The sequence below is a fragment of the Ascaphus truei genome, unplaced genomic scaffold (genome assembly GCF_040206685.1).
Source record: "Ascaphus truei isolate aAscTru1 unplaced genomic scaffold, aAscTru1.hap1 HAP1_SCAFFOLD_694, whole genome shotgun sequence".
In the NCBI taxonomy this organism is placed as follows: Eukaryota; Metazoa; Chordata; class Amphibia; order Anura; family Ascaphidae; genus Ascaphus; species Ascaphus truei.
In genome coordinates, this window is record NW_027457028.1 from 67,303 (window position 1) to 79,779 (window position 12,477).

General features: G+C 49.0%; 1 protein-coding gene across 1 annotated transcript; it reads right to left on the bottom strand.

The window, feature by feature from the left end:
- Positions 1–721: 721 nt before the first annotated feature.
- LOC142485985 (WD and tetratricopeptide repeats protein 1-like) lies at positions 722–9,482 on the bottom strand. The gene is made up of 12 exons (XM_075584642.1): positions 9,332–9,482; positions 6,918–7,051; positions 6,171–6,254; positions 6,027–6,073; positions 5,617–5,728; positions 5,323–5,510; positions 5,062–5,244; positions 4,845–4,939; positions 4,514–4,629; positions 4,255–4,330; positions 1,144–1,231; positions 722–922 (listed from the first exon to the last, which is right to left on the bottom strand). Exons 2-12 carry the CDS (start codon positions 6,963–6,965, stop codon positions 745–747), a joined length of 1,215 nt encoding a protein of 404 aa, XP_075440757.1. The 5' UTR covers positions 6,966–7,051; positions 9,332–9,482; the 3' UTR covers positions 722–744.
- Between the last annotated feature and the right edge of the window lie 2,995 nt (positions 9,483–12,477).

Consider the following 12,477-nt stretch of genomic DNA (forward strand, 5'->3'; position numbering starts at 1 on the left):
AGAGTAGGGAGAGGAAGGGACGGGTTCCAGGCACGGGAGAGAGTAGGGAGAGGGAGAGACGGGTTCCAGGCCCGGGAGAGAGTAGGGAGAGGAAGAGACGGGTTCCAGGCACAGGAGAGAGTAGGGAGAGAGAGAGACGGGTTCCAGGCACGGGAGAGAGTAGGGAGAGGAGGAGACGGGTTCAAGGCACAGGAGAGAGTAGGGAGAGGAAGAGACGGGTTCCAGACATGGGAGAGAGTAGGGAGAGGAAGAGACAGGTTCCAGACACGGAGAGAGTAGGGAGAGGAAGGGATGGGTTACAGACCAAGGAGAGAGTAGGGAGAGGAAGAGACAGGTTCCAGACACGGAGAGAGTAGGGAGAGGAAGGGACGGGTTACAGACCAAGGAGAGAGTAGGGAGAGGAAGAGACGGGTTCCATACACAGGAGAGAGTAGAGAGAGGAAGAGACAGGTTCCAGGCACAGGAGAGAGTAGGGAGAGGAAGGGACGGGTTACAGACCAAGGAGAGAGTAGGGAGAGGAAGAGACAGGTTCCATACACAGGAGAGAGTAGGGAGAGGAAGAGACAGGTTCCATACACAGGAGAGAGTAGGGAGAGGAAGAGACAGGTTCCATACACAGGAGAGAGTAGGGAGAGGAAGAGACAGGTTCCATACACAGGAGAGAGTAGGGAAAGAGACAGGTTCCAGACACGGGAGAGCGTAGGGAATACACCCCCACCCCAAGCATAGAGCCCACTCTTCTCCTCACCATTTGCGCTTCATATACGCAGCAGCGCGGTTTCCGTAGAGCATAGCGCAGCTGGGAGCGCTCTGCGCGGCCTGACTGTACAGCTCGATGGCCTGACTCCACAGCTGGTGAGCGAAGGCCTCGTTAGCTCTCTGCTTCACCAGCTCCAGGTGCGGGGGCAGCTCCAGGACAGGTCTAGGGGGGCAAAGGCAGCAGGAAAGGTTACAGGGGGAGGAGGGGATGGGGGCAGGGAGTGGAAGAGAGGGCGGGTGGGGGGGGAGAGAAAGAGATGGGGAGGGAGGGTAGAGAGTTAGAGGGAAGTAAGAGCGCCTCCCGCTGGCAGTAAAGTCAGTTGCCCCGAGTTACCACACCAACTCCCCGTTAGATTAGATTGTAAGTTCTTGTGCTGCTCTCACCCCACAAGGGTCTTGCTGTCGCTCAGCCGGAACCCGTTGCTGTGCAAGTGGATCCCGTTGGTCGACGCCGTTTTCCCGTTCTGGACTTCTGTGGAGACAAGCGCATCAAGATACCGGTGACGCAAAGTGATGGAGCGCTCACTCCACAGTGCAGGTCAGTGACCCCTCGGACCCCTCCCTCCAATGGGATGAGGAGGCGCGGCGCACATGGGATTCCTACAAGTCAATAAGGTCTCCGCACCTTTCGTTGATGGGTTAAAAGTAGAGATGTGCAAAGTTTTTGCAGGCGGTTGCAACTCATGAGAAATGCGCCATCTTTATTACTGGCGACATGTCCTGGCCTAGTCAGAGTTTGCCCGCTATTTGCAAAGCATTAAGGCAATGTGCAAAATGCTCGAAATATCGCTAGATTTGCTGAATGCGGAGACCAGAAACAGTGCATTTTACTGAAAGTATATATATATATTTTTTTTTCTCAAGGCCCCGTGAGGACCGAAACGTTGGCATTTGTGCCACCTACTCTAATACAATCTTTTTGAAAATTACCTCCGAGTGCTGTCTCGTTCCTACTGCGTTGCTGCGGCTGCACCACTGCTGTGAGGAACACCCCTGCCTGTTTACTACTGCTAAGGGACATGCACCTACCTTTAATTTACGGCATACACGTGAGTGCCAACTACTCTCCATTGACATACATACATACACACGTATGTACGTATGTATATATGTATATGTATATATATATATATGTATACACACACACACACACACACACACACACACACACTACAAAAAATCATATATAGGCACAAATCTTGAAAAAATATAGCAAAAAAACAAAAATAAGAAGAACCCTGTCATGATATTATCACGAGATGTGTTTTAATCCATCTGGTGCTTCAGGGGTTAATGTGATTGGAGTTTTATTTAAAAATACAATATATTGGGTTTATGACCTTTCCGGGGTCTGGGATCTTCAAAGAGGACTTAATGTGGGGTGTGATGGGGGGCCGTCATGGCTAGCCCACTAAAAGTGACATGTGGAGTGTCTGCATCAAAGTGTGTGAATAATCGCTGTTAAATTACAGAGAAAAGTGCCCCACAGGGTGTGCCCTCATTGAGGGACTTTATTAAAAATGAGAATATCATGTGACGTCATTTACTGTACCTGCTAAGTTACAGATCTGTAATCGTGTCACAGAATGGCAGGTAACGAGACCACACACTGCATGGGTAAGAGGTAATAAGGGGCAGATATCCATTTGTTGCTTAAATTTAGGAGTAAGACGGTTGTGATTAGTCTCGTTGCGTCCGTAGTGGCCATCTGAATCTATTGATGTGACTCACGTGTGCCTCAGTATTAGAGGCGAGAAGTTATGAGTGTGGTTATCTACTGAGGCAAAATCTAAACGTCGTTTGTAAAGGTTTGTTTCTTCTCGGTCATAAAAGTGTCGGTCTCGCAGGCGATTTACGACGGGATGGGCTTGTATTGTTTCAATGGGAGAGAGATAGGATATAAGTCTTAGCAAGGATTATGAAAATCCGATTTCAACAGAGGTGTGTTTGGTCCCAAACACGTGATATCTCATCTTCCTGCACCAGTGACCTCTCTGGGAGAAAACCTGTGACATTTGGGTAATGTACTGTATAGGTATTTCTTTTTTATGTTTTATCCTGTTATTTTGAGAAACGGTTCTGCATTTACTGTAATTGTATGTTCTTGTAATCTAAGAGATAGATATATAGATATAGATACACACACACACACACAGTTAAGTTATGGTGGTTAAAAAATAAAAATAAAGCATATAGCAAATGGAAATATTACTGTATGCTCATTTGCATGTCTTAGACAGGTCTGCAACCCCGCCTTTCACCATTATCACCCAGCATACAGCACTTCCACTGCAGCAAGGGATTCTGGGAAATGACATGCAAATGAGCACACAGTGCCACCTTTTGCTTCAAAACCACATAACATGGTCCCCTGTAAGCTTTTGCTTGCTGAATTTCACTGCTTTGAGCACAGCCTTGGTTAAGATGCATAGCCAGCAAACCCACCCACAGACAGCTGTTTCAACCTTAATGGGTCTCCTCAGTGTGGGGTTGATTATACTGGCTCTGCAAAATGAAGCTTAGGATGGGTTTCACCACACTTAGTTAAGTTATGGTGGGTAAAAAAAAACATTTAATAAGTGAGGCTTTGGGCTCTGAATGAACTGATTGCACGTTCTGGAGAGAGTATTTACATTTGCCGTTTACATTTTGTCATAATGGGTGTGTGTGTGTTAAGTGCATAGTTTTTTCTATTATAAAACAGGGGCCTGGGACCCTGGCAAATGTATTCATTTTACATCTTTTATTCGCATTTCCCGGGTGGTGGCAGCGTATAGATATGACTGCAATGGAGTAGGGGTTAATATTAACTCATTGGAGGTACCTTGCGCAGGAGAAAGGCGAGTTGGCTAAAGTAGCCGTGTGTATTAACCCTGGTTACATATCTAAGTCACGTGCCCACTTGTGTGCTGTTCGTGACGGGAATTATATGGGGACGGATTGAGGCGAGATATTACTCATTTGAGGGACCTTTGCGGAGGTGAAAGTGGGCCAGCTAGTGCGCTGTGTATTAACCCTTGTCCCGTATGCAGGTCACGTGCTCACAGGTGTGCCGTACGTGACAAACCCCCACACGATGGGCTCGCAAATGCTTGTGTAATTTGATGACATTATCCCAGGGGACGGGCAACTCCTGTCCTCAAGAGCCACCAACAGGTCAGGTTTGAAGGATATCCCTGATTCAACACGGGTGGCTCACCTGTGTTGAAGCAGGGATATCCTGACCTGTTGGTGGCCCTTGAGGACAGGAGTTGCCCACGCCTGCATTATCAGCTGACAGAGTTGGGGAGATGTTTCGCAGAAACGCAAAAGGTTTGGCGACCGCATTTGTATCGTTTCGCACAACTCTAGGTAAGAGGGCGTCTCACCCTCGGGATTCCTCCAAGTTAATAAGGCCAGTGGAACCCATCTTGGATGTAGAAGAGGGCATCTCACGCAAGGGATTCCTATCAGTTAATAGGGTCTGGATAAGTCCTACAGATTCGGGATACTCACCCCCTGAGGTGTGATGGGATTTAGGGAGCAGGAAGGTGCAGGGTCTCTGCTTGAATGTCAAATCAAAGAGATACACCTGTGAAGAGAGGGGGAGAGCATCGAACACAAGGACAACTTCAGAGACCAGCAAGCTGACAATCCTTCCCGGGCGATTTAAAATCCTTTCACTTGTAGATAGGCCAGCAATGCATTGTGAAGGGGTTACCATACCGTGTTACCGTCGGAGAATTCAATATGTCCACAGGCCTCATCAACTCACCTGTTCACCCCCCATGTTGGCAAGCAGTTCGGTGCCATCAGGGCTGAAGGTGACGTATGTGGCCACCAGAACACGCAATCGGTTGTTGTTATCTGGGTGCTTCACGGGTAGGTGTCCTGAGAAGAGAGGCGAGAGGGTTGGTGAGGGGGGGGAGGCGATGGGGAGTTGAGGCGACAAGGTTGCTGAGAGGAGGGGAGGGGGCGGGAGGCGAAAAGGTTGGTAAGGGGGAGGCAAGAGGCGACAAAGTTGGTGAGGGGGAGGAGAGGTAAGAGGCAGAGTTTGTGGGGAAGGGGCCGGTGAGGCAGGAAGTTACATGTTCCGAGGGTCCCACCTGCCACATAATACTGTGCTGCTCCGTCAGGGATGGGCTTCTGTCGGTCGCAGAACGTGTGCACCCCAGACTGCGGGTTCTGCAGCATGCTCTTCCTGAAAGGGACACCAGCTGAAGAGTGAGTGGGGGGGGGACAGACATTATACAGAGACATCCCCCCCAAAATGTACAGAGAGACCCCATAATATACCACACACCGCGACCCGACCCTCCTGACCTGTGGCTGTGGATCATGCGGATATCGTAGAGCCTCACAAAGGGCCCGCTGGCCCCCACTGCCATGCAGTTATTGTCCCGGGGGCTCACGCTCACACACTTGGCTTCAACCAGCTGGCCGCAGTACTCCGTCAGGTCTATCAGGACCTCTGAGTGTGTCCCGCTCTCCCGCAGGTCGTACTGCCTGTGGGGTGGGAAAGGGGGAGTCAGCACCTCCAGGACACAACCCACCCTTCTTCCCGTGCAGGGTGGGGCCCCTCACCGAATGAGGCCGTCCTCTCCCGCGCTCCAGAAGGTGTTGGGCCAGAGCGGGGCGGTGGCGATGCGCTTCACGCGGTTGGTGTGGTCGGAGAAGACGTGCAGAGTCTCCCGGGCGGTCACATCGTGTACATGAACCTTGGCGTCTGCGGCTCCCGTGATCAGGATCCGGCCGTTGGAGTGAGGGAGGAACTGGTGGGGAGAGGGGGGGGGGGGAGGAAGGAAAGTTAACATTAATGTGTATATGGCAAAAGCGCACACGCACACGCGCACACACGCAATAATCCCAGCTGTTCACCTTGACAGAGAAGATGTTGGCTGTGTGTCCTGTGTGCATGGACAGCAGCTTCTTGTGGTGGAAGGGATCCCACAATATCATGTGCTGGTCATCCGAGCCAGAGGCCAGTAAGCTGGGTGAGAGAGAGCGAAAGAGTGACACGCGGGTCAGGGGGGGGGGGGGGGGGTTAAGAGAGAGAGGTAGGGACAAGGAGGTCAACACAGAGTAAAGGCCCGGGGGAGGAGGCGAGGGGGGGGGGAGAGACGGGGCGGGCGGGCGAGGGGAGAGACGGGGGCGGGCGGGTGAGGGGAGAGACGGGGGCGTGCGGGTGAGGGGAGAGACGGGGCGGGCGGGTGAGGGGAGAGACGGGGGCGGGCGGGTGAGGGGAGAGACGGGGCGGGCGGGTGAGGGGAGAGATGAGCGATACTCACTCCCCTTTCTCATTCCATTCCAGGCAATTGACACAGCCTGAGTGACCCTATACACAGAAAGAGAGGGGGGGGGGGGGGTTACTGATGGGATTTATATCCTCTCTCCATCCTGACCCAACATCCCCGGCCTCACACCACAATTACCTGCAGCTCTGCCTCCAGCCCCAGGCGTCGGATAAAGGGGTCAGTCACATGGTAGCGACGCTGGAAGCTCCTCGCTCCCCTCTCCTGGTGACAGACACACATGTTACAGACCCTACCGAAAAACATCTGGCAGCAAAAGGGTTACAGAGGGCCTGTGTGACTCCTGTATGATAATAGGGTCCCTCTGATGGGATGACCGGGCATCACAAACACGGGATTCATGCACGTTATTAGGGTCAGTGACAGCTCCCTCTGACCAGATAAGAGGGCATCTCATAGTGGGGACTCCTGTCATTTAAAAGGGTTAATGACGCCTTCCTCTGACAGGCGAGAGGAGCCTCATGCAAGGGGTTCCTATAAATTAAAAAGGTAAGAGGTGCCACCCACTGATGGGATAAGATGGGTACATACAAGGATTCCCAATAGGTTCATAGGGCCAGCGGCACCTCCCTAGATGGGATAAGGTGGTGAAAGACACGGGATTCCTATTTGTTATTGGGATCAGTAATGCTTTCCTATAGGTTGATAAGGTTAGTGGCGCCTCCTCCTGATGGGATAAGAGGGCATCTAGAAGTTAATAGGATTTGTGGCGCATCCTTTGCATTTGCTGGGATAAAAGGGTTTCTTATATACAGGATTCCTATAAGTTAATAGGATTTTCCAGACATCACAAGAGGAAGGTGCCACTAACCCTATTAACTTATAGGGGCACAGTCTCTCCTCCTGCTATTCCAGGCTGACACATACCCTGATCTGCCTGTGGACCAGGTCTTGCGTTATATTCACTCTCTCCATGTCGGAGCGAGCACACTAGAGAGCTCTGGGGGCTCCACGTTCCAACATTCCCGCAGCTCCGCGCCAGTGTGCGACGTACACAAGCCCTGCAGGATCAGAGACATCGCCGTCAGAGCATCCCTGTGCAACCAAACCCTGTATGGAGAATGTATATAGGCCTTTGGCTCTGTCTATACACTAGCTAGCTCAGTATACGGGTCCTGTGTGTTGGCATATATACACACTAGCTCCATATAGTCCTGTATATAAGCCCTAGTTCTCTCTATACACACACTGGCTCAGTATATACAGGATGTCCTGCATAAAAGCCCCTAGTCCTGTGTGTGTGTGTGTGTGTGTGTGTGTATATGTATGTATGTATATATATATATATGACCGAAACGTTGGCGTCCCTGTGTTCACAATACACACTTTTTTGTATCATCATTGTGGTGTGCTGTCTTCTGTCATCAGGATCCCCCTGGTTACTACATGTCTATATATGTCTATATATACACATATATATATACACAGGCATACCCCGGTTTAAGGACACTCACTTTAAGTACACTCGCGAGTAAGGACATATCGCCCAATAGGCAAACAGCAGCTCACGCATGCGCCGGTCAGCACGTCCTGAACAGGAATACCAGCTCCCTACCTGTACCGAAGCTGTGCGCAAGCGGGGAGACTGCACGTATAGGACGATTGCAGTACAGTACATGCATCGATAAGTGGGGAAAAGGTGGTGCTTCACTTTAAGTACATTTTCGCTTTACATACATGCTCCGGTCCCATTGCGTATGTTAATGCGGGGTGTGTGTGTGTGTGTATATATATATATACACACATATACATACACATATATACACACACATATACATATATACACACACACACTAGCTCAAAATTCTTTATGCAGGCGGTTGGTGACACACACACACACACACACTATTATAAGCCTGTGGTTCTGTAAACAGGCCCCATATATAGGACCCCAGCTCAGTATCTACACACAAACGACTGTACATATACAAGTCCTGTATATAGGCCCTAGTCATATACACCCCCTATATATCTATTTACACACACCTATATGTCTATATATACACACACGTCTCTGTATTATAAAGGCTAGCCCAGTTTACTGATCCCACTTGTAGAACACCAGTATGTACACACTAATATACAAATCCTGTATGTAGCCTCTAAGTCCTGTATATACAGACTAGCTTAGTATATAGGCCCATCTCTGTACATACACAATAGTTCAGCATACAGGTCCTGTGTATAGACCCCTGCCTCTGTATTTAGACACTAGCTCAGTATATAGGTCATGTACATGACCCCCGTCTCTTTGTATAGACACTAGCTCAATATATTGGGTCCTCTGTCTGTATATAGACACTAGCTCAGTATACAGGTCCTGCATATAGGCCTATGGCTCTGCATATAGCACTGTCTGAATATATACACACAATAGGTTAGTATATAGGTCCTGTGTATAGGCTCCTGTCTCTGTATACACACACACACACACACAAGCTCAGTATATAGGTTCTGTGTATAGGTCCCCGTATCTACACACTAGGTTAGTATATATGTCCTCAGTAGATAGGCACTGTGTATAGGCCAACGTCTCTGTATATACATGTATGTATGTCTTTATTTATATAGCGCCATTAATGTACATAGCGCTTCACAGTAGTAATACACGTGACAATCATATAAATAACAAATAATACAAATAACAGATCATGTGAATAAGTGCTTCAGACATAAAAGTAACATTGTGGAAATCTAATTTAGTATACAAGTCTAATTTAGTATACAATCTAATTTAGTATACAAGTCCTGTATATGCTCAATATATAGGTCCTGTGTATAGGCCCGTCTCTATATACACATTAGGTTAGTACATATGTGCTGTGTATAGGCCACTGTCTGTATATACTGTACATACTGAGTATAGAAGTCCTGTGTATAGACCCCTGTATCTGCTCAATATATAGGTCCTGTGTATAGGCCCCTGTATATGCTCAATATATATGTGCTGTGTATAGGCCCCTGTCTCTATATACACATTAGGTCAGTACATAGGTGCTGTGTATAGGCCACTGTCTGTATATACTGTACATACTGAGTATAGAAGTCCTGTGTATAGACCCCTGTATCTGCTCAATATATAGGTCCTGTGTATAGGCCCCTGTATATGCTCAATATATATGTGCTGTGTATAGGCCCCTGTCTCTATATACACATTAGGTCAGTACATAGGTGCTGTGTATAGGCCCCTGTCTCTATATACACATTAAGTCAGTACATAGGTGCTGTGTATAGGCCCCTGTCTCTATATTCAGGACCCAGTGTGTCCGGCGGTTACCTGCCTTTTCTCCTCGGCCGGAGAGGGCCCTGGCAGGCGGCCCGGAAAGTATCTTACAGCCCGGCCCCGTGTTTACCTCCCCAGCTGTCTCTCTAACCAGGGACCGGAATCCTCCTATTGGCCCTACGGGCTGCGCTATCTCCGCAACTCTCACCGCCAACAACGCGCCTACGCTACGTAAACAGCGCACACCCCCTCACAGAATAGCTCGAGCGCCCAAACCCGCTGCTCCGCCGCCCTGGCAACGGCAAAGGGAGTGAAGGGGCCTACGGACCAATCAGGGTGCTTCCTGAGCAGCGTGAGTAGTGAGTGATGGGTGGTGCAACGAATGAGAGAAGGGCAGAATGGGACGCTGTCAAGTTAGGCTGGCGGGGAGGACAAGCAGTGGCGTAGTTGGAGATACCACTGCGCAAGGTTGCATGGGAGTTGTAGTTCTTATTACAGATTCTGTTATCATTTCATTTTAATATTGATGTAGTGATCAAAAGGCCTCCAGATGATTAATGACTGGCTGCTGGAGATTAATGACTGGCTGCTGGAGATTAGGGCACTTTCTGCAGGGAGATTATAAATCATAATTAACCTTCATTAATATTATCACCAATTAGGGGTGTCATCCCAAAGCCAGCCAACCTTATAAATCCTAACGCTGCGCTTATAGTGCCGGCGACGTCGCGTCAAAACAAATGCATTGCCACCGTCGTAGGCGCGACGGCTTGGTCACGATCACTGGAAGTCTGTAAGGAATCGGGGAACACGCCCCCTGCGGCGTGTTCCCTCCTTACCTCCTGCTGCACAGCATCCCGCTGCAAGCGGTCAGAGAGCGCGATCGTCGCGGCTCTCTTCCTCCTTGCCTCCTGCTGTACAGCCTCGCGCTCCTTAGAGAGCGCGCGCCCACGGAGCGCTTTCAAGGATCACACCAAGCTCGGCTCCGCCCCTCCGCTGGCGCGGCGCGCACACGTGATGCGCGCGCACCGCTCCACAGCTGCGCGTCAACACTAATCTCTCTTCCACCTGTCTCCTGCACCTTGCAGCCTATCCCTGCTTCCGCGGAGGCCGCGCCTCCGCTCCTCCCCTCAGTCCTATTCGTCCAGCTCTCCTATATATGCTCAGCCTTTCCGTTCATTCTTTGGCTGAGCACAGTTCTTGGTAGCCTTGTGTTCCTGTTGTGCTTTAACCCTCAGCTGCTTATCTCTCCTGTGTACCGACCCGGCTTGACTTTAGGACCTCTTTTGATTACCGACCCCGGCTTGCCTCTGACCATCCACTATTCTCCATCCCTGACCACGGATATCGGACCAACTACCTTCCTACTGGCTCCAACCTCAGACCACGGCACTCCGGACACTGACTACTCTCCTGGCACCTACCTACGACCTCGGCAAGTATTAAGACTAACCCACTCTCTCCAGCCCAGACCCGGCGATCTTGACTATCCCCCTTCCAGGCGTGCCCCCGCTGCTGTGGGTGCGCAGTTTCATACTTTCCCACCCCCCCCCCTACCGGGGTCCCGCCTTGTTCGCGGTGAGCACAAGCGTTACAAAGTCATCTCAATTTGATTTTTCCAGCATCCGTAGCCTGACGTCGCCGCCGCTTACCAACGGATGCCTTATCCGACGCCGCATAATGCAGTCCACCGGTCACTGCCGCGATTAACATGGGACCCGCAATCCGACTGTCCGTTAACCGATGGCGTTTTGGGGGGGCGCATTCCGTTGGATAAGCGAGGACTGCCTGTGTGTGTGTATGTGTGTATGTGTGTGTATATATATATATATAATTATTATTATTATTTTTGAAGAAGAACAATACAATTTTTCAAGGGAACCTTTGCCTCAAGAGGAAAGTTTTCGAGCAGTGTAATCTACCCATGCTCATCTATGGATGTGAAACTTGGACCCTAAATGCAGAGATAATTAAGAAGCTTCCGACAATGCAAATAACATGGAGAGATGCATGCTGGGTATTACCGGAGGCAACGAGAAAAATAATAATTGGGTTCAAATCCAAACAAAAGTCTGTGACATCATCACAAGGGCGAAGAAATTAAAATGGCGGTTGGCCGGACATATCTCAAGACGAAATGACCATTGTTGGACAAAGATGGTACTCCACTTTTAGTGTGAGCTGGGCAGGCAGATTGTTGGAGATAAGGAAAAAGCAGAGGTATTAAACAAATTGTTTGCCTCTGTATTTATCAGGGAAGAATAAATTGCAATAGTAGTGTCGCAGGAGGAAGCCACAACCTCTTAACGACCAATTGGATAACTGAGGAAGAAGTTAATATGCAGCCTGATAAAATGAAAGCAAATAAGGCACCTGGCCCCAATGGTATACATCCAAGAGTTCTTAAGGAGTTAAGTTCAGTAATAGCCAAACCATTACATTTAATATTCAAGGACTCCATTTCCACAGGGTCAGTGCCACAAGATTGGCGTAAAGCAGATGTGGTGCCTATATTTAAAAAGGGAGCTAGATCACAACTGGGGAATTACAGACCTGTAAGCCTGACATTAACAGTGGGGAAACTACTAGAAGGTTTAATAAGGGATAATATTCAGGAATACCTAATGGAAAACAACATTATTAGTAATAGTCAGCATGGATTTATGAAGGATAGATCATGCCAAACTAACCTTATTTGTTTCTTTGAGGAGGTAAGTAGGAATTTAGACCAGGGTAATGCAGTTGATGTGGTCTACTTAGATTTTGCAAAGGCTTTTGACACGGTTCCACACGAGATTGGTGTACAGAATAAAGCAAATTGGACTCGGTAAACATATTTACATTTGGATTGAAACTGGTTGAAGGACAGACAGAGAGTTGTCATAAACTCAACTTTTTCCGTTTGGCTAAAGTCGTGAGTGGAGTACCTCAGGGATCGGTACTGGGACCCCTGCTTTTTAACTTGTTTATTAATGACCTTGAGGTTGGCATCGAGAGCAAAGTCTCCATCTTTGCTGATGACACTAAATTGTGTAAGGTAGTAGAAACAGAGCAGAATGTAATTTCTCTCCAGAAGGACTTGGAGAGACTGGAAACTTGGCAGGTAAATGGCAGATGAGGTTTAATGCAGATAACTGGCAACTTTATTGGGGAAAAATTAGAATCCTTGATGAAGAAGGATTTAGGAGTGCTTGTAGACAGCAG

Coding starts and splice junctions, on each gene's coding strand:
- LOC142485985 (XM_075584642.1), bottom strand. CDS start 6,965: ATGGAGAGAGTGAATATAACGCAAGACCTGGTCCACAGGCAGATCAGG. Junction 5,729..6,026: donor GAATGGAATGAGAAAGGGGA/GTGAGTATCGCT, acceptor TCTCTCACCCAG/CTTACTGGCCTCTGGCTCGG. Junction 4,331..4,513: donor CCAACATGGGGGGTGAACAG/GTGAGTTGATGA, acceptor CTCTCTTCACAG/GTGTATCTCTTTGATTTGAC.